The 21575-nt window shown below is 41.3% G+C and overlaps 1 protein-coding gene across 2 annotated transcripts in view; it reads right to left on the reverse strand.

Annotated features, from left to right (window-relative positions):
• Nucleotides 1-322: 322 nt before the first annotated feature.
• Nucleotides 323-21575, reverse strand: part of LOC110300390 (carboxylesterase 1C) — a 24466-nt gene continuing 3213 nt past the window's right edge. For both annotated transcript variants that reach the window (XM_021170556.1, XM_021170555.2), the window contains 11 exons: nt 20576-20720; nt 17713-17846; nt 16360-16513; nt 13584-13688; nt 11685-11795; nt 8454-8594; nt 7554-7634; nt 6584-6731; nt 4186-4317; nt 936-1008; nt 323-656 (listed from right to left, as the gene is read on the reverse strand). In XM_021170556.1, the coding sequence (XP_021026215.1) occupies nt 473-656; nt 936-1008; nt 4186-4317; nt 6584-6731; nt 7554-7634; nt 8454-8594; nt 11685-11795; nt 13584-13688; nt 16360-16513; nt 17713-17846; nt 20576-20720 (1408 nt within the window). In that variant the 3' untranslated portion in view covers nt 323-472. The remainder of the gene's footprint in view (nt 657-935; nt 1009-4185; nt 4318-6583; nt 6732-7553; nt 7635-8453; nt 8595-11684; nt 11796-13583; nt 13689-16359; nt 16514-17712; nt 17847-20575; nt 20721-21575) is intronic.

Below are 21575 nucleotides of genomic sequence, written 5' to 3' on the forward strand. Positions count from 1 at the left end.
CATTCTTACTCATGAACACCTGGATAACGTCAGTGGAGAAGTCAATGATGAGTTCAAAGTCCCCTTTGGGTTTGTAATTCTCAGAAGATTTAGGCTTCACACACTTGTCCACAGTGGAGATTAGCATGGCAGTGTGAAAATATTGTCTATGTGGAGATGAATCATAAGGTAATAATCCTATCCTATCTTTCCTCATATTCCAGTAACCTTTTCCCATATCTTCACCTGAAAAGGTGTCTTTCTATGTCAGTAGCTCTCTTCATCCTCCCACCCCAACACCCATGAGGATGGATTTATTTTCAGCTCAAGACACAATCCCGGATTTGATTTCTAAAAGGAAATTTATTTTCAAATTGTGATACTGTACTATTGTGCAGTTTCTTCTGTAAGATCCATCTTCGGTGAATAGTCATCCTTTGTGGAATAGTCACATCTTTGCTCCTCTGGTCCTGAGACTGGCAGAGCCTCAGATTCATTTGTGTTCTGTGTGTTCAGTATGGTCTGTCTCAGGTGGATTCTTAGCCAGGAGCTCAGTCCAGAAAGCCACTTCCTCTGCTTTCAGTCTCTGGGCTTGCTGGGTAGTGGCTCCAATCTGTAGATACCCTTCCTGCTCATCATATTCTGGCCAGTGAGGCAGCCCCTCCCCATTAGGGTTCCTGGAAACAGAATCAAATAGAATTCCTCAAGACTGCTCTGTGGCCCTCTGAGGTCTGAATGGATCCCTGGCTTATCTCAGTAGTGAGGCTGACAACCTCCACAGAGAGCTAACATCTTTTGCAACAGCCCATATGACTCTAGAAAACTCTCTCTATAGAGCAATAAGGATACACATAATGGTCAGGGCTTCTATCACTCAGATTTCAGAAGTCATCTTTCTTAAAAGATATGTCCAGCCACACCCTTTCCACCCCTTTCATCTTTGCCACAAGCCTCACCCATTTCGAGCAAAGTTGGCCCAGAATTTCATCACCATCTTGCTGAGGTTGGTCTCCTCTTCTGAGGCACCCTCTGTGGGGAAGGGAAAAAATGTTTTGCTATGGGAAGTGTGAACCAGATGTAGTTACTTCTGGGAGGTTGTAAGAAAGGCAGAAAGAGATGCTCACTCCTTAATCATGCAATCAAACACTCCAGTATGAGAAGAGCCTGACTAGTCACTCTGCACATTCGGGGGTCAAGGGGAGAGACAGATCAGTGACCCAGATGTAGGAATGTGTGCATGCATCATGAATCTGCTCCTTTGTTGTCCAAGTTCATCTGCCTTCCCCTTCTTCCTCAGGGTGAAAATGTCACATTCCAGCATGATCTTTGTTTTGGAGCTTCTGGGTCTTTTCTGAGTTACTTACACATGGTATTGTTATCAATATCAGAACTACAAAGGACTAAGGAGTAGTCAAGCTAGGAAATGCCCATAAGGAGCCATGTGCTGGGGTCATGAGCCTATGCAAATGCTGAGAGTTAAGACACTAAATACATCTGTGAGAGGATTTCCTTAAATAGCACAATATTGGGCTTGAGAGATGGCTTAGAGGGTCAAGGCACTTGCCACACTTGCACCATGAGCATCTGAACTGTACTACTGGGACTCATGGTAGAAGATAAGGAAGTATTAAGTAGTTCTCTAATCTCCACAACATTGGTGTGCACACAGCTACACACACAAAATACAGGAATTCACATATAATATACGCACATACACACACCAATACACATCATATGATACACAAATACATACACACATATACTCACACATCTACATACACACATATACACATTTACACACACACACACACACAGAGAAACACACACACATACACATAACCATAAAAATTAATATTGTTTTATTAAGTATATCAGATATCTCCTGAGAAGATATCGGTCAATTTCCCTAGGATATGGAAATAGAATAGACAGTAAAGGAAAGGTGAGGGTGAAGAGGATGGTGGGAATAGGAGGATCAAGTGAAGAGAGGGAGGTAAGAGGAGGCTAAGAAAGGGAATGTGGGGAGAGACATTAAGGGTGACTTGAGGTATAATATGGAAACCTAATATAGTAAAAGCTCCCTAAAATGTATCCATATAGGAATCCAATCTAAATAAAATTGATGGCAAGTAAGGGACAAACTGCGCATCTCTTGTCATTAAAAGAAGCTTTCAATAGTGGGACTGGTTACATCTAATTGAGATGTTTGCCTAAGGGGTTTCGTGGGAAACACAAAACAACCCAGGCTCTTGTCAAGACTAAAGGTTGTGCTCCACAGGCCAACAGGAGGCACCATTGCTGAAGACAGTACCTATACAACTCATTAACTGTGGAGATGTCAAGGTGGTGCCTACAGAGACCCTTCACCACTACACTCTAGTGTCTTTGGGACAAGAAGGTATTCTGCACACTCTCCAAAGAACAACACAAACACCAAGGCAGCTACAAAACCTTTGATTTACAATGGTGTCCTGTCTGCTAGATGGCACAAAGCTTGTGGGAGAAACCAACCAACATCTGATTTGACTTAAGTTCCACTCCATAAGATGAAGGAAACCAGACATGACACTGCTTGAATAATGAAGAACTGGAGGCTAGATAGCCCAGGGACCCGAATAAAGACAAATACTACTGTGTTTACTATACTCATAGGTCAGTTTCTTGCACAGTCACCATCAAAGAAACTTCCTCCTGCAGAAGATTGGAATAAACACAGAGACTCACATCCAGACTTTAGGCAGAGAATGTTCTGGAATAATCAGCCCTAAATAGGTTGTCTCCATCAAATCCCTCTGTGTGCCTCCTTCTTAGAATGGGGAACAAAGTACCCATGGAAGGAGTTACAGAGACAAAGTTCGGAGCTGAGACAGAAGGAAGGACCATCCAGAGACTTCCTCACCCGGGGATCCATCCCATATACAACCACCAAACCCAGACACTATTGCATATGTCAGAAAGATTTTGCTGACAGGACCCTGACCTAGCTCTCTCTTGTGAGGCTATGATAGTGCCTAGCAAATACAGAAGTGGATGCTCATAGTCATCTATTGGATGAAGGAGCTAGAGTAAGTACCCAAAGAGCTAAAGGGGTCTGCAATCATATAGGAGGAACAATAATATTAACTAACCAGTACTCCCCAGAGCTGTGTCTCTAGTTGCATATGTAGCCAAGGATGGCCTGGTTAGCCATCAATGGGAGGAGAGGCCCTTGTTCTTGCAAAGATCATATGCCGCAGTACAAGGGAACGTCAGGGCCAGGAAGCAGGAGTGAGTGGGCTGGGGCCTGGGTGTGGGGAGGGTATAGGGGACTTTGGGGATAGCATTTGAAATGTAAATGAAAAAAATTATCTAAGTAAAAAAAGAAAAGAAAATGGTTGGCTGAATGCTCATCAGGAGATGGCCAAGAGGAAACAAACTCAATGACAGCTCTGGAGGGTCCTTATCTTCTAATGACAGTTTAGGGCTCTTCCTTTATTTAAAAAAATATATTATTTTTAAGTTAATTTAATTGCATTGATAGGAATCTTTTATTTTTTTCTTTTACTCCACAGGTCCTTTGCACATATATTATGGTTTTTCTTTAAATGTTTTAATGGGATTCCTGAGTGTGCAAATGAGCAGGTCGCTGTTTCTTGTTCCTTCTCTTGGGCTTTTTTTCTTTTGCTTGCTTTTTCCTTTTCCAATGGTTTTTTTTTTTTTTATTATATTTACTTTTTTATTATTCCTTTGAAGCCAGTTTGTTTTCTAATGAGAGAAAGAAAGTGGGTGAAGCCACATGGCAGAAGAGGTGGGGAGGAACTGGGAGGGTTAAGAGAGGGGAAACTGAAATCAGGATATAGTATAGGAGGAAAAAGTCTAAGTTCAATAAAAAGGTAAATATTCATTGTACGTAAGGAAAATTATGTGGGAAATTAAATTGTGGTAATCTAGACCTATAGTGTTGCCCTGTGGGTGCTTCACCACCTCTCTTATTGATGTCCCAGGTCATGACTCTGAGAATGACTGCGACTAGGGACATGTGCACTATCTTTATGTGTGATAGAACAGGAGGAAGTTTGAGGACTGCCTAATGAAGCTCAGTTCTGCTATAGAATGCCAGGAAATAAGCATTAGGAGAAAAGGAGAAACTTACTGAAGACCCCTAAACAAAGTCTGGAGAACCAACTCCTCCTGACTCCCAGAGCGCGCCCTGGCAAGAGCCACTACCTTTTAAAAGTGGAGCCCCAAATACAGAGAAGATTTCATCGCCGTGGTCTCCCTCGACCGTCTGGGGTCTCTTGTCAGACACGAAGCTTGGGCGATACTGAAATTCATACATGTAGGTGGACACCCCAGCATCTGAGGAGACATGGATTTGTGGACAGTTCATGTTAGTAGACACACACCTCAGTGGCATTCATGTCTCCATCCTTGAAGAAGATAGTTGGTTACTAGTGTAGGACAGAGGCATCTTTTTGAAAGCCTGATGATCTGGTTGGGTTGCACAGCTGGTTGAGGTCAAGCTGGGATCTGAGGCAGGTGTTTATGGGATGCCACATGAGTGGATGCAATGCAGGCAGTGAGCGCTTGGATGTGTTCAGTGATGATCCCTAAGAGAAAAGTTTGTGGAGCGCATTGTCCCTGCTGACGACTTATGAGCATTTGCTGGGCTCCTTTAACCTGAAAGATCAATGCACTGATGAATAACATGGAGGTCAGTGAAGATAACTTGTAAAGCCATGTTCAGGATACAATGGGACTGTAATCTTAATGTGTTGGGGATTTTATTCTTACATAGTCCATGGGTTCTGAACAAAATTACTGCTAACAATGAACAATAAAATAGTCATTCAAAATTATTTATGTTCTGATGCAAAAAAAGTGGGGCTGTAGAGATGGCTCAGTGGTTAAGAGAACTCAATAGTCTTCAGAGAACCTGAGTTCAGCTGTTCAGTTCTCAGCACCCACACAGCAACATACAACAATCTCTTAACTCAAGTTCCAGTGTCGACGGCCTCTTCTGAGTTTTTTGGGCATCAGGCACAACAAACATACATATGCAAATATGCCCATACACATAAACATAAAAATAAAAAATTCCTTTTAAATGAAGAAAACTACATAGAATTTTTCAGTCATCATATGAAATCAAATTATATTGTTATTAACTTAAAGTAGTTTCTTTGGGTATAGGTCCTCAGGCTAGCCACAGTGTGACCTTTTTAGCAAAGCATACAATAAAAATAAAGAATCCAAAGCATGTAAGTCATTCAAGACACCAAGTCATCTGGAAGTGACCAAGAGGGTGAGGTAGAAAGAGCATATTTACAAAACCAGCAGAAACAGCTGCCATGACTGGTGTTAGTAAGTCCTTGCTATCATAAATACCTTCCAGTGCAAATTCTACAATAAAAGGGCATGTAGTAAATGTGTCGCTTTTTTAAAGACCGGAGTTTATACAGTCTTAAAATAAACTTTTCCAACTTTTTAAGATATGCATGGATTGCACTTGAGGGGAAATTAGATCTTATGCACAAAGAGGAACCGAAGGAGAAAAGAAATGAGTATAACTACATCAAAAGCTGAGTTTAAATAGAAAAATGTTAAAAGGAAAAAAAAAGCCACTATATACTGGTGAGAAGTCAGTGCACCAATGTATTATAACAATGTTAAATACAGATCTAATCTAATGCAAAGTACATAAACATATAAAACAAATATTAAAGTACCTGGAGGGGGAGAGAATATAATATCAAAGCAGTAGTGGACTGACTTACTCCACGTTCAACAATGATTGTGTCACTTAGACAGAAAATTTAGATTCAGGGGGCAGGATGGAACTGTAAAGAAGGTCCACAGCTTAATTCCAGCAGGGTGTACATTCTTTCTGAGCACTCACAGATCATTCACTGGAATAGATCATGCATAGGCACAAGATATTCATGCCTAAGTTAGGAAGAGCTATGTGTAGCCTCATCTCGGTCTGCACAGGCCTAAGAACTTGACAGACAACCCTGTGGAGAGCCAATCCCAGTTCTCACCTACTCTAACCAGTGCACACCAAGGTGCATAAAGGCATGCCAAGGAAATTGAATGTCTCTACACTTCCTCTCCCTATAATTCTTCCTACTCTCTCTGGACTTTGCCAACTGGAAAAAGGTCTTGGGAATCCTAGTTCTATTCCTGACCCTGGATTTTTATTCTTTTTGTTGATTGTTTTGTTTGTTTGTTTGTGTTTTTGTTGTTTGTTGTTTTGTTTTTGTTTTGTTGTTGTTGTTTTTTGTTTTTGCCAGAAAGCATTTCATTTAACACAGACTGGTCATGAACTCCCTGTATAGCCAAAGAACATCTAGTCTTCTACCTCCTATGAGCTGGAATTACAAACAAGTACCACTAGGACTGACTTCTAAAGTTACTTGGGATTGAACGCAGGGTATCCTACATTCCAGGCAGGCACTCTATTAACTGAGTTACATCCCTAACCTCACATAATCTATACGTATATCTACATATATAAACACACACACACACTTGTATATGCCTGTGCTGAGAAGTGGGCAAATCAGAGACAGGCTATTGGCTCCATTTCCTCCCATTTAACACATAAGACTCACGTAAGACTCACCTCTGAGGCTACGGGACAAGAGCACAGCTGGGATACCAAAAAGTATATCTCCAAACATGTCCAGGATAAGCTCTCTCTTTTTGTCAGGGTCATCTATTCCTCTTAAATACTTCTCAATGACTGCTGGAATCACACTTTCAGAGATGTTCTAAAATGAATCAGAAAATGACCACTCTTGTCTAGCTGCAGACAGTTAAGATGACTTCATGACTAATGGACAACCTGGGCTTTATACCAAATCAGCCTGCTATACAGGGAAGATTTTCTAGATCCACCTGCTGTATGTCATTACATTTGGACGTCAGGTGTCTGAAAATTATGTTCTCTCGTTGTCTGTGGTGGGAAAGACCCCTTTGCCTGGTACCACCTGACAGATTGAATACTGTCATCTCTAGAGGAAGTAAATATCTAGTATTTTCCCTTGTTCTATAGGGAAAGGTGCCTTTTGTAGCCTAGCAAATGAAATAGGCTATATCTAGAGAATGGAATAAAAAAAGACATGACTCATGAGATTTGCTAGTCAGTAAGTATTTTGTTTTATGTACAGAGTCCAGAATATCTGTTCAGTGATCTACTGATAACAGAAGCTCATGCATCAGAAAAGCGGGGAACCTACAATTTGTAACTGTCATAGTTCTCGCTTATCTGATATGCCTCTTGATTACTTGGTCTTAGACCTCCAATGTATAAACCTGATGGTCCTTTTTGGTCATGGAGTCAATCTTTTCTAGGTATAAAGCTCTCCAAATAAATCTTTTCCCTAGCAATTTGCCCTGGACCCTTGAGGAGTTTTGATTGGTGAACAACAAATGTGAGTTTGTTATACTGGGATGCAAAGAAGATGGAGTGGAAAAGTGGGAGAGGCACCCCAGTCACCACCATTGTTTGCAGCCATTGAATTTGTCTGTGATCAAAGCAAGTCACTGACTTTTGTTTCCCAACCAATTCCCATATCTCCCTAGACTCTTACAAGTTCAGACTGAAACCTCCTCAAGAGGAGACTGGCTGTTTCCTCATTCATTTTGGCTTCAGAGAGTAGATTTCCAAACATCTGTTAAAGACACACATAGTAAGACATTGATGAATCCCAGTAAATTAAGAAGAACCAAACAGAAAAAAACAAGACAACCAAATGAAGTAAAGGTGCTTAGGGGGTGGTGCTAACAGATATGGGAGTTTATGATTCTCAAAAAAATCAGCAAGCAAAACTAATGGATTTATATTAATAAAGCTAAGCCATACAGAGAAGACAGTAAAGTAACTGTATTTCATACACTAGGAGGATCAACATTCCTCAAGGCAGCAGAACATTCAGGCCAGTGTCATATGGAAGCCAAATGCTCAGGGACAGAGTACACAGGCCACACACCCTCAGACTCAGGTGACAGGGGAAAGAGGTCCTCGCATTGTGTTTCTCTGTCTATGTTTCTGTGATGCCCCATGAGGTCCTTTTGCACGAGAGCTGCAGAACACTGGGCATGTGCTGAGCCTGCTCATGTTTGCCTTCAGAGATCTGCTCTGGTTTCAGTGTGTCTTTTAGCATTGGAAACCACACCACAGGCCAAAACCAGGGCCCTAAAATGTCTGCTATAGAGAGTTCAACATGGCTGAGTTTGGTGGTGGGCAGTCAATGCCCTGAGCCCCTCTTGAGTAGTTACTTTAGGAAGTTTCTAATTATTAATTCCTTTTCTGGCCCAGATATAAATTAACACTGAAGGGGCTTCATCAAGAACTCTCAAAACAAATTTACTTTGTAAAGATATAAGCCTCTTTAAATGGTAGTCATCTGGGTACATAGCCCTTGATCAGTGCAGGGAGCATGATGGCTGAGCCTCTGTGGAGTGTATCTAAGAGGTCTGTATATTCTCACCATTGGAATGATCCAGCCAAACTCTTGCTTGTTGAAGCCCACTATGTAGGGGACAGTGTTGAAACTCTTCTCAGCCAGGATCTCTTCTGGTGCCGTTGGCAGCACCACTCCGTCAATCACGGTGGACAGGGAGTTGTTGTACTGGGTAAAACAGGAATGCAGTACTTATGAATACTATAGTTTACCTTTGAGCCACGTCTCCTCTTTGCTGGTCTGACAACTTGCCAACCATAAACACTCCTGTGGCTATAGACACAGAAACCCAATGTTCTAAAGACAGTGTCTGAGCTTAGGAGACTTCAAGGTCAGAACTGTGAGGCAGGGACCAGCACAGCAATGTTGGTAGGGAATTGGGGAGAGGAGAATTCTCACTTAGTAGTAAGGGCTGATTGCCTCTGTTTATCCATATGTGAATCTGCGTGCTCTGAGATATGTTGTTGGCTTTGAGAAGTATTGAGCTTATCACTTGAGGAGCCTAAACTGCAACCTTGTTTCTATTCATGGAAAGAAAATACCACACCAAGAACCAGATTCTGCCCAACAGAGAGATAGAAAATATACCACCTGGGCACAATTACTGCCACCTTGTAAAAGCTGCTTAGTGAAGACAAACTGTTCTAAATATGCTGAGAGGAACTGCATTCTGAAGGAAGATGACACACTGGACACACAAAGCTGGTCTTTTTGATATCTGGTGTGGTATCTTTGCAAGAATACCATAAACAACTGAAGAGAGTGGGCAGGTCTAAGCATCAGGAAGGAATTTATTGAAGTGAGCACAAAGCCAGGAAAGTCAGGACTTATCCCAGGAAAATCACAGTGCCCTGGATTTGGAGGACTTCTCTGGTAGAGTGTTAGAGAGGGGGCTACAGAGTGGAATTATTTTCTATGTGTAATATATGACACATTTTTTTTTTACCCTTGACTAAAATTCCGTTGTGTATGCATGACACATTTTCATTACCCATTCTTGTAATACAAGTTCTTTTCTCTTATGATTAGTGAGGTAGCAAACATAAAAGGGGAAGGCAGAAAACAACAAAAATAATTGTTTGAAATGTGTCATAATAAGACCTAATACTTTGATATATATTCCTGGTTAGCTTTAACATCCTAAGGTCACTGAGAAGGGAATCACAATTAGGGATTGTCAGGATCATATTGGTTTGTGACCATGTCTGTGGAGGAATGTTTTGTTTGCCCACTGTGGGCAGCACCATTCCCTGGAAACCATGTCCTAATATATATAACTAGCTAAGTATGTGTTTTCCCATGAGGCAGCCATTACCCTTCCTCCATAGATTCTGCTGTACTTGTTTCCTTAGCTGAACAAGCCTGCTTGAGATTCTGCTTCATGCCTTCCCTCAATGATGAACCATAGTCTAGAGATGTGACACACATAAACCCTTTACTTCACTAAACTGCTTCAGATCTCAGGGTTTTAATCACAGCGACAGAAAGGAAAGTAGAGCAGAAATATATGTGACACCTTCCTGTCAGTCATGTCTGTTTGGGGGAGGGTACTATCTCAATGCAGGGAAGGGGCTTAATCCTGTAAGCAAAGCCAGGCTTTTAAGAAGAAAAATGGCATGGTCTATCTTTTATTCTTAAGAAGTAAAGAGAGTGAGAAGGGAAAGCAGAGGCAGATCTGCAGAAGGCACACAGTAAGGGCCTGCATGTGTTAGCACCTGGGAGGTGAAGGAAGACCCTGGCAACAGCAACCATGAGATCCACAGAAGGGCTACTACTATTCAGAAATACTGATAGCTGTATGTTGTGGCTACAGGCTTTGCCCTTTTGAGTCAGGGAAGCCAAAGGCATCTTTCGTACTTTTGTTTATCTCATGCCCCACAACCTGCTTAACAATAAGTCCAGTCTGAAATTCCTTCAAAAGTTCCTGCCCTCCAGCCACATGCCATCACCCGACTCCTCAGCCCCTGGTATGATATAGAAGCCTTGAAGTGCAAAGACCTGCACCCCTCCTGCAGAACAAAGTCTTTCCTTCAATCTCCTTGCACATTCCCAGGCCCCTGTTTACATAGTGCATTTCTACTTTGCACTTAGTGTTACGTTTTATACCTGCAATATAGCCATTTGGGAGCCTGAGGTAGGCAGATCACAAATTTCTAGAATACAGAGTAAGACCCAATCTCAAAATAGCAAATAAACACTAGATGTTAAAAAGAAAAAAGATCAGCGTTCAGAGCTCACTGATCATGCCTCATGTTGATTCATAGTTCAACCTTCTTAGCTGAAGCAGCCCCTCTCACCTTGGTGACTTTCTTAAGCCTGTTCCTTCCTCATTGCCTTTGAATTAGAAGGGAGGAAAGCAAAGAGACAAATGTAATTGTAATATCAAAAAGTAAAAATATAAAAATAATACAATTGGTGTGTTGTATGTATATATTGACAAACAGACTTTTTTCATAGGAGAATAATTGTCCGTTGTTTGGATGGTTGAAGGAATGAAAGATATGTGTTTATCAGATCATTCATGACTGAGGGACATACTGAAAATGTAAAAAAAAAATTATGGATATATTTCTATGAATTGATGAAAATGTATGAATGAATGGGATGGTTGGTAGCGTGAATGAATGAATGAATCAGCATATGATAGATGAAAAGGTAGGGAAATAGATGGCTATCCTAGGAACATAAATGAGGAAATATCTCATAAATCCTAGAGAAGTTGTCTACTACTGTGTTATAATGTAATTTTTATATCAACCAATAGATAACATGACAGAAAAATTCCTTATTAAATATCCCTGAAATTCAGGATAGTAGTTTTTGGTTTTAGGACTATGGGATGTCTTATTCACTAAAATGTTACAAGAATGTTCAAAAAGGAGCAGGGCGGTGGTGGCACACGCCTTTAATCCCAGCACTTGGGAGGCAGAGGCAGGCAGATTTCTGAGTTCGAGTTCAGCCTGGTCTACAAAGTGAGTTCCAGGACAGCCAGGGCTACACAGAGAAACCCTGTCTCGAAAAAAAAAATTCAAAAAGCAAGCAATTCTTCATCATGAAATATATAATTGGACTAATTTATGACATTTAAAGTATTTCATAATAGGAAATGAAATTCCCAGTTGCAGTCAGGAAGTTGACACTCTTTCCAAGAGTTGAAAAATTGTCCCTTTAGAGTCATTCCATGGCAACAACAACAACAAAAGACATAAAGTTATGGGCCAAGGACATAGAATAGTGGCAACTAGAAGGAATACATACCTGTACCAATTTCACTGAAATCTCCAAGAGCTCACTCTCTGTCTTCTGGCGCAAGCACTGAACCATGGCAGCTGATGAGGTGTCATTACACTGGGAAAGAGTAGCTATTATCTGAAAAAGATCACAGGCAAAGTCAGAGATCAAGAGTAATGACTATATTCTCTGTCGATGTCAACAGTAGACAGTTGATGTAGATGGCCTTCTCCTCCTCTTCATCCTCATCCTCCTGCTCTCCCTCTTCCACTCTCCCTAACTCTCCCTTCATTCCCTCTTGCTTTTTTTCATTCATTATTATTTATTATGAGGATGATGATGAATTTTTGTGATAGGATTTTACTAAGAACCTTGGCTAGCCCAGGACTTACAACGTAGATCAGCATACTCTCAAATTTTCACCATTTTTCTTTCTGCCTTTGCTTCCCCACGTATTTCAATTATAGTCATGCATCACCAGGTTTTGCGCTCACATCTTATTTTATAAGGTCATAAAGGGTGTGTAAGGTGTCTAAATGGGCACTTCTCAACTTAGTGCTTTTGAACCCTTTGGACCAATTCGTTAAAATGAAAATGCATCCTGCATATCAGATATTTACATTTCAATTCACAACATTAGCAAGATTACAGTTATGAAGTGGCAACAAACACAATTTTATGGTTGAGGGTCAACACTACATGATGAACTGTACTAAAGAGTTTCAAATGCTATTATGCTATTATGGAGAGCTTATAGTCTTAAATGATGCTTTCCAAAATTTGCATGTGGTAGATCCTTAATAAACTCCCTCTAAGATTAAAGTTCTTACTGTTCACAGAAGTAACCATGACAAAGTTAATATTTGAAACTCCTATAGATTTGGAGTAATTATGCTTAACGAACAATGATTTGTTTTAATTATCACTGTTGTTATTAGAAGAGTTGTGGGGAGAAGCACAAGGTGTGAATAAGAGTGTGGGCGTTGCCATTCCCTAGGCCTGTGTTGGTGCCTATGTTGGAGCTCATTGCTCCTAAAAGACATTGTACTCCAGTTTCCTCACCCGTGAAACAGAAGCAGCAGTGCCCACCTCAAACAATCTGATGGAGAACTGGCTTTATGCAGGTAGAGCCTGGCACAGTAACGTACATTGTGAGAGCTGTTGTGTTACTAATTGCACTATTATCAAATATTTGAAGTGTTATGTGTTAAAAATGAAAACAGACTTCACTATATAAAGGCTTGCCTCTTCACTTATGTGTATTAAAGAAATGTTTCTATGTTCTTATGTTCTATGTAGTAGTTCTATGGGAACTACTGCTCTAAATTAGCAGATGTAGATACTATATCCCACAAAATATTACCTCTGTTACTAATTGGAATAATGACATGAGCAGGCCATGTCACATACCCATGTGTACATGGGCACTTGCACACACACACACACACACACACACACACACACACACANCACACACACACACACACACACAGAGAGAGAGAGAGAGAGAGAGAGAGAGAGAGAGAGAGAGAGAGAGAGAGAGAGAGAGAGATCACTGAGTAAAATGCTCTCTAACTTGAATGCCTCTAATTAGGCCATTTGAAATGAAGGATGAGGTCTTTTTGGTTTCATATACTGCCTCTCCCACTCACTAACAACTTTGCTTCAAGTGAGCTACCAAAAAAATATGCCGTCTCATATTTCAGTTCCTGTGCAGAATCACGGTGTGTCTGAGTAAAATGATTTACATGAAGGAACACCAGAACTTGCAGAATGTGTCTTTGCTGTGAGCCAAAAGATAGTCCTTCTGCCTAGCTATTTTTAAGAATTAACTGAGTATTTCAGCTGCACCCCACAATCAGCAAAGCCAGGGAAGACCCATGGAAGCTCAGAAAGTGATGTAGGAATGCCCAGGTTGAGACCTACTTCATTCACAGCCTGTATATTCTTCTTGCCCAGGTTTGTATTCATGAGCACACCACTCTCAGAAATGGCTCTGTGGAAGAGGTCCTTGCCCAGAGGAGATAAGACCTGGCAGGGGAGAGAAGATTTTATACTCCTATTATGGGTTTTGTTAACATCAAATTGAAAAAAGAAAATCAGGAATCACCTAAGAGATAAACCTGTTAGCACAACTGTGGGGGAATTTCTGTATCAGATTAATTGAGGTTGGAAGATGTCTAATGGCAGCTACATTCTTGTAACCCTTGACTAGCAGCCTGTCCAGTATCTGGGCCTTCTTTACATGGGAATGCAGACTTACTGGATCATTAGCCCATGATAAAGGCAACTATGGAGAAAAATAAGCTACAGTTAAATCACAGGTGTTGGATCAAAGCTAAGGGGAATTGCACAAATCTGGGGTTTCCTAGTCTTCATTTCATACATCATTTTCATGGTGCAAGTTTCTGGAGATGAATCCTGTTTCACTTGAAAAATACCACACTTGTTTAATTTCCTGACCCATGTTAAGAGACATGTTTTTGAAGACCCGAGGCCATCAGTGGGTTGGGCACCAGCGTTTGCTTCTGTTCTGAGTCCCCTCTTTGGGTCCATGTGACCAATCACCTCAGCTCTGGGTATCATGACCCCCATGCTGTGGTAAACTGCATCCTTATAGTGTGAGTCAAAACAAACTCCTCCTTACGTTGTTTTGATGGCTATTTCTCCATAGTAAAAAGAAAAGTCAAAGTTATTATGAACCATGGCACAATTGCTGTTTAGGGCTCCCCGTATCTCCTGGCCATGTATTTGGTGACCCTGGGTGCTCCATGGATAAGACTGATTCTCACCCATCCAAGCCCAAATCCCAGACAGCTTATTAATCTGATGTTTCCCAAGAGCGTCTCAGCAGAATGTGGCAGAAATTCAGAGTTTTCACAGAGCGAAAACACACTACCAGCACCTATCAGAGCAAATCCAAACTATTGGAAAGACAATACCAATAAAAGGCTTTGTAACACCTACCTGTACAAATTGTCTGTCTCTCTACTGTTCAGATTTACCCTAACACTAAAGATCACAGAGACCTGTGAACATTTCTTAGAAAGCACATGCATTGTTCAAATAGTAAAAATTGGATTTAGTACAATTAGGTAATTAGGATTTACTTTTACAATGCTCAACATTACTCAATAATAGAAAGGTAGCAATGCAGAAGAGGGCTTACTGGTAAGGACACCATTTATATGTTATTATATGACAAGAAGCTTTTTTTGACAAGGGAGCTTAGAAGTCAGCATCACTGCTTAGGTAGAGAAAAAGAAAAAGAAAAAGAAAAGAGGATATGGATGCAGGATAAATGATGCATGATATATATAGAGAAAGATATGATGTCTCATATAATTATGTTTAAATACATGAATGTATATGGAATTTTTGAAAAGACTGAAAAAATAAATGTAACATCTAAGTGACATGTGTATGTTTTTATTTAAGACTTTATTCTTCATTGGGGGATTTATAGAGTTTTTTTTTTCTTAAGAAATTTCCTCTGGACTGGAGAGATGGCTCAGTGGCTAAGAGCACTGACTGATCTTCATGAGTTCAATTGGCAGCAACCATATGATAGCTCATTACTGTCTGTAATGGGATCTTCTTCTGGGGTGTCAGGAGATAGCTACAGTGCACTTATATACATAAAGTAAATCTTGTTAAAAAAGAATTATCCTCTGTTTCCAGGTGGTTGTTATCTGTGGATGTGGCTCCTGGAACCCTAACTCAGGTTTTCTGGAAGAACAGCAGGCAGTCGGTCACTGAGCCATCTCTACAGCCTTCCCACGCCTCTTCTTATGTTCTTCCAAATATTGACCATGTTCTCTATTTACTAAATCTTACGTCAATATTGCACAAAATAGTTAATCATTTATTTCAATGTTATGTGCAAATGGTCATGCGTTAAAATATTGAAACTTAAATATAATTACCGATTAATACTCTAAATTTTTTCCTCTGAAAATTTAAGTAGGAAGCCAGTGTGTGTTATGTCCATGGTTGAATGCCTGCTCAACTTTGAGAAAGGTAAGTTTTCTTACAGCTCCCAGACCACCTTACAGCTTCCCTCACTGTTAATAAGGCTCAATTCCACACATCAATAAGACATTTCGTGTGCCCAGCCTATGTCTGTGACCCATATCTTCTTCCCTGCCCTTCCCTACTGGATCTTTCATATCTACTACCCCCATTTCCTCTTATCCCTAAGACAACCTGATGCTGCCTTCTTAACCTCAGGGGAAGCCCCAGTCTGATTTTGTGTCTTGAATTTCCTTAATGTAAAGATGCGGCTTTGACCCAAACAAAGAAACTTGGTCCAACTTATTGCTCCTCTACTTCAATTTGTAATGGGTTCCCATCACTGCATCCCAGAACTTGTTGAGTGAGACCTAATACTGAAATGATTAGGAAGGAGAATGAGATCAACCAAGTGAGAAGATAAGCTGGAGATGTTCATGCATCCAAGACAGGAAAAAAAAAGGAACTACAAGTAAGCTTATATAAGCAAAAGAGAGCTAATTATACACATGAAGCTCTCCATCATCTGATGCTATGCAGCAAACAGAGTCAACCTGAATGCAAGTGTTGAATGCAAAGATGTTGTACTGGACTAGATGCTTTCTAACAGGTTCCCTCTCATGTACCCAGCCTGTAGCCCCCTGTAGCTATGTCAATCCCCAGCAACAGGTCTGGTGACAAGAATACTTACAAGGACAGAGACACTGATACCTCCTGATGACTCTCCAAAGATGGTCACGGAATCCGGGTTCCCTCCAAAGTTTGCAATGTTATCTTGGACCCAGCGTAGTGCAGCCAGTTGATCCAGGTGAGCCCAGTTTCCTCGGCTGTGTTCATCACCTGTGCTGCAAGGTGACAGGGTGGAATGGGGACAGAGATGTCATGGCAGGTCTCTCAAGGGCTAGATAGCCTGGAATGGTTCAGTGAGCTTTTCAGAATCAGATTGACACCACTGACAGGCTGCTAAGGGGAATTTACTTGCCTATAATCCTGAATGTGTTGATTTTTGTGGGGCTCTACACTCATATTCTAGCACCTATGTGCTGCACTGAGGATCCATAGTACATCCAACATTGCTCAAATAGATAGAGAACAAGACAAATAAATTCTCTGACTATGCTCAGCTCACAGTGGAGAGCAGAATCAAGTAGACTAGAAGAGTAAGTCAGCTAGCAGAAAAATACAATGTGGTCAGTGTGGGGCTGTAGGGTGGGTTTCAAGGGGGAAGTCACTATAGGAAGCAGCAACATCAGGAAAGAGAAATAAATGAATGAGTTTCATCAGTAACAAAAAAGGGGATTTTATTTAGAAGCATCAGGCACAGAATCCCAGAGCCAGGGGAATTGATGTGTGAATCTAAGACAGATGAGTTCAGATAGAACAGAGACTTCACAGGATCTCAATATCATTGGAAGTGGGGACCATTGGGCAGAGACATGACATGACCCAGTCATTGTCTCGCAGATCACTCATCCCACTGGGTGGAGCAGCTATGGCATTCAAAGTGCAGGCTTATAACAACAGGTGACTGTAGAAACTATAAATGTCAGAGGTATAGGACTTTGAGTGTGGTAATAAGGAAGGGTAACATTGGTTGCACAGTCCAGAGCTGGGCTCTGGGCTCTACTGTGGAAGTCAGTACTGAGCACTGGAAGGGCATGGGGAGATGAGGCTAGGTGCAAGGTTAATGTGCCATTGCATCACTCTCAAGAGGATCTCTGTAGTGCTTATAGGATCTTGCTCAGATCTTCAGGAGTGTTTTGTTGTAAAAGTATCAAGACTGCATCCCATTACTCACTTCCTGCCTCTCTCTTTATCTTTTCTACATGTAAAAAAAAATCTAATTTCTGTTCTTTTACTATATTACTTCCCAGACAAGGGTTCTCACTCCATAGGTCTTTTACACAAACATGAGTCTTCCAAATCTTTCAATAATTCTGTGTTATTATATCTATCCAAATTTGGGTGTTTGTTTCATTAATTGAACAAAATGAACCAAAGCAAAGCTTAATTAATATGCAGTGAAGAAAATGTAGAATCTTACCTAAATAATCCCCAAATACCCAGGCGGTATTGAATGGTTACTACCACCACGTTCTCATGGGCAGCGAGAGCTAGTCCATTATAGGGTGATGCCCCGCCTATCACCAATCCACCTCCATGGATCCACACCATCACCTGGACAATAATAAAGCCACGTGGGCAGTAGATTGAAGATTTGGGGCCACCACTGTGTTCATATGAATTGATTGTATCTAGGCTGTGACTCGAGGTCATTGCCCAAACCACACCAGTTCCCAGGAAGGTTGCAAACTGCTGACTCTTCTTGTTTTCAACTTTCCAAGATAAGGTCCAATATGCCATTTCACTCAATAACCCCACCCATTCTTCTCATCTCTCACATCCACCTAAGACACAGAATTGAGATTATCATGGGATCTGTAATGGTCAAGGGTGGTGTCATCACCCTGCAATCACATCACTTCACAACAGGAACTTCAGGCAACTGAACATGAACAAGACACAGACTTTGTAGTTCAGCTTAGTCTCATCTCATTTAACTTCTCAGTGATGAATTAAACTTCTCTATGATAAGTGATTATCTGGGGGCGACACTCACTGCCCTGATGGCATCCCTTCATAGTCTGCCTCTCCTCAAGCCTGAGTCTTCCCAGTTCACATTCACTTTGTTCAAGATGTTTTAGTCATTTGGCTAGCATCATGTCAGATTCTACAGTGAGCCAGGCTCTTTGATGAAACTTGAGTGGAAGAGGGATGTAATATCTATAATCCATGTTCTTTAATTTAAAAAACAAGAAGATAAAGAAAGAAATGAAGGTGTGTAAAATAATATTGTGATAATACAATTAATTTGAGAGAATATTATGGGGGTATAATGAACCAAGATTTGATCTATGCACTATAAATAATAAACTCTCCATATGGGAAGGAATAATACTTTCCTGTGTAACACATAAGAAATGGAGGAGAATCTTCCTGCTGAAAAACTACAGCCAGTAAGAGAATTATTCAGGGTTTGATCCTGATGCTAGTTCCTGTCAGCAACATGATGAGCTGACCAACAACTCCAGTCCATAACCAGAGTGCAGGGACATGGCTCTTGAGCCATGAGGCAGACCCTAATGTGTCAGCATGGCTGTTGGCTCTCAGGCAGACCTGTGATCCAGCTTGATCCTCACTGAGCTTTTATATGGCAATTCCCATGTGAGGAAACAGGCTGAGAGGTTAAGAAAGGGCTCTGCTCTCATCTTTGTGAAGGTAGATCCAGGTTTAATACTCATAATCTGTGTCTCTAGTGCATGTGTCTGAAGCTAGAGGGTCTCCTGTTACCATGATCTCAAGATCCCAATTTTCTCCCTCTGTATCTCTGTAGCTTGCAAAAGATGAACTGTGGATACCTAAGAGTGAAGGCTGAGTCTGAGGCTTGTGGGTAATGATGTGTTGAAGAGATTATGATGTATCCTCATAGACCAGTCGGAACAATCCATGAAAGCATGGCTATGTGGGAACAGATTAAATGTTTCATTTCTCTGACCCCAAATTTGAAGCTTTCATACCTGAACCTTTGGTCAAGGTATGGGTTCAAGCTTCCAAAGGTATTGTTGCCTGGCCTGCTAAGGTTCTACCATCTTCCTATTCCAACAATAGCTGTTGGCTTCCTGATAAAGGGTCTCAAGGGCTCCAATGTTGAAAGAAGTTGATAACAATTGTGGAGAATCAGGGACAGATGCAAGTTCTACTTGTGGACAAATCCATCTCAGATACAGAACAGCTATTCACAGTTTACAAATGAGGGACTGGATGCACGGAGAGGATTGACAGCTGTCCTAAGGAGGCATAGCCAGGAAGGTCCATGGTATATAGTACTTAACACTTCCAAGTCTATTATGAGCAGCATTCTGTGTCCCTTTCCAATGAGAAGGCCAGATAAGGATTCCCTCTGGGATGCTCACTTTTTATATGACTTAAAGAATGGGTGTCACTTAGGTTTTTGTTGTTTTTCTTGCTTATCTCTTTTTGAGTTTTGAACACCAAAATATTAGCATACATTTCCATAACTGTCTCCCATTCCTGGGTCTCAGAGCGAGGTCTTCTGGGAAGTTTGTTGGGTGCTGACATGTTACAAACCTAAGATTAACTTTTCTAGAGAACTCTCCCCAAATCCTGTTTTCTATACCTGGCAGCCTGCCCCTTCTCCTGAACCATGTTCCCATGTGAAATGCTGAATCATTTGGTCATCAGACTCTGCCAAAGGCACCCAGATATGGAAATGAGCCAGAGTGAAATCCTGGAGTGCTGCCTACAGGCAGGCAACATGCTTTTGAGATTGTTCCAGCATCCTCCATCCTCCCTTCCCTTCCTGGGAGAGTAAAATTGTTCATCTGTCAATAAAGCTGTCACAGGCAACCTGAGAATGAAGCCATCTCCCTGCTCCATTGGCCCTGTCTATGAGGATCCACATGAAAACCAGAAGACCTGAGTTTCTCCTTCCTCATGCTCTTTATTCTTCCCCACTAGAACTTCAGTTTCTCTATCTGTACCATGCTGGGTTGTTCACTTTCCCCCTAAGATTCCTCCTAGTTGTGACTTGATTGGAAATCATGACTTAATTGCCATGAGGATAGGATTCTCATAAGCAGGATTAGCCGTTCTTTTCCTTTCATCCTGTGAAGAATTGGGAAATTACATGTGAGTTGTATAGTACTCTCTACACAAGTCTAACATCACTGGAATAAAAACTCAGGTGAAAACCGGAAGGAAGCTGTGGTCCGAGAATCACTCCTGACCTATGTGTTCCTGACCCCTGCTTCCTTTATCACCTTCTAAACCCACTGAAGATCTAGATGCTCAAACTTAAAGTCTGGAGTTATGGTTCCCGCACTTACAGGCAATTGACTGCTTTTTGTCAAATCGGCAGGACTGTAAATATTCAGGTAGAGACAGTCTTCCGAAATCTTGAGAGGCAGGATCTTCTTTATGGTGCTGAACATATCTGAGATTAGCTTTGACCAAACTGCATCTTGGGAGCACCTGGGAGGGGAGAGAACATCTGAGAGTCCACCAGAGTGAGCACCTTACCTCGTGCAGCACTGAGATATTTGAGCCTATATTAGTAGTTATCATTACTTGGCTGGAGTCATTGCCATGGGTGAGGTGGGAAACATGGAAATCTTTAGGGTCTCTAAGTCCTGCAGAGGGAGAAGCAATTGGTAGCTCTTCCCTTTACGGAATTTTTGGGATGTTCTGGACCAAGGAGAAAGATGATTGTATGGTGACCTGCACTATGAGATGTCACTTTCCACAGTTCCTGGACTGGGCTTTGAATGGTGGTTTGTAGTTGACTATGCTCTTCTACCAGGTAAATGTGCTACATAGTTCTCAGAAACATTCATTAACCAAGACAGTCAGTTAAAATGGTAGGCAGCCTGTTGTAGGTTGATGCAGGGAAGAGCATCATTGTGGGAAAACCTCAGGAAAGGTAAAGACTAGCTTTGTCTCAGATATGATGTGCTGGGTAGCCTAGAATGAATTTCTCTCCTGCCCTGACCCCAAGTTTCCATGTTCAGGTGGAGTGAGAAAAGTCTCCAAAGGTCTTGTTGCATGACCTGCTAAGGTCCAACATCTTCCTGTTCTAATAGCCACTATTGACTCCTCGATACAGGCTCTTAATGGTACGATGTAGCTTGGGATTCAGAACAATTATTGAATTATCCCAGAGTATTAGGAACATATCCAAATTCTTCTTGTATATGAAGCCATTTAGGGGTCAGTCCAGCCTAAGGCATCTGTGATGGTTTGTATATCCTTGGACCAGGGAGTGGCACCATCTGAAGGTGTGGCCTTGTTGGAATAGGTGTGATCTGGTTGGAATGGGTGTGTCACTGT

This window comes from Mus caroli, chromosome 8 (assembly GCF_900094665.2).
Source record: "Mus caroli chromosome 8, CAROLI_EIJ_v1.1, whole genome shotgun sequence".
NCBI classification, from domain to species: domain Eukaryota; kingdom Metazoa; phylum Chordata; class Mammalia; order Rodentia; family Muridae; genus Mus; species Mus caroli.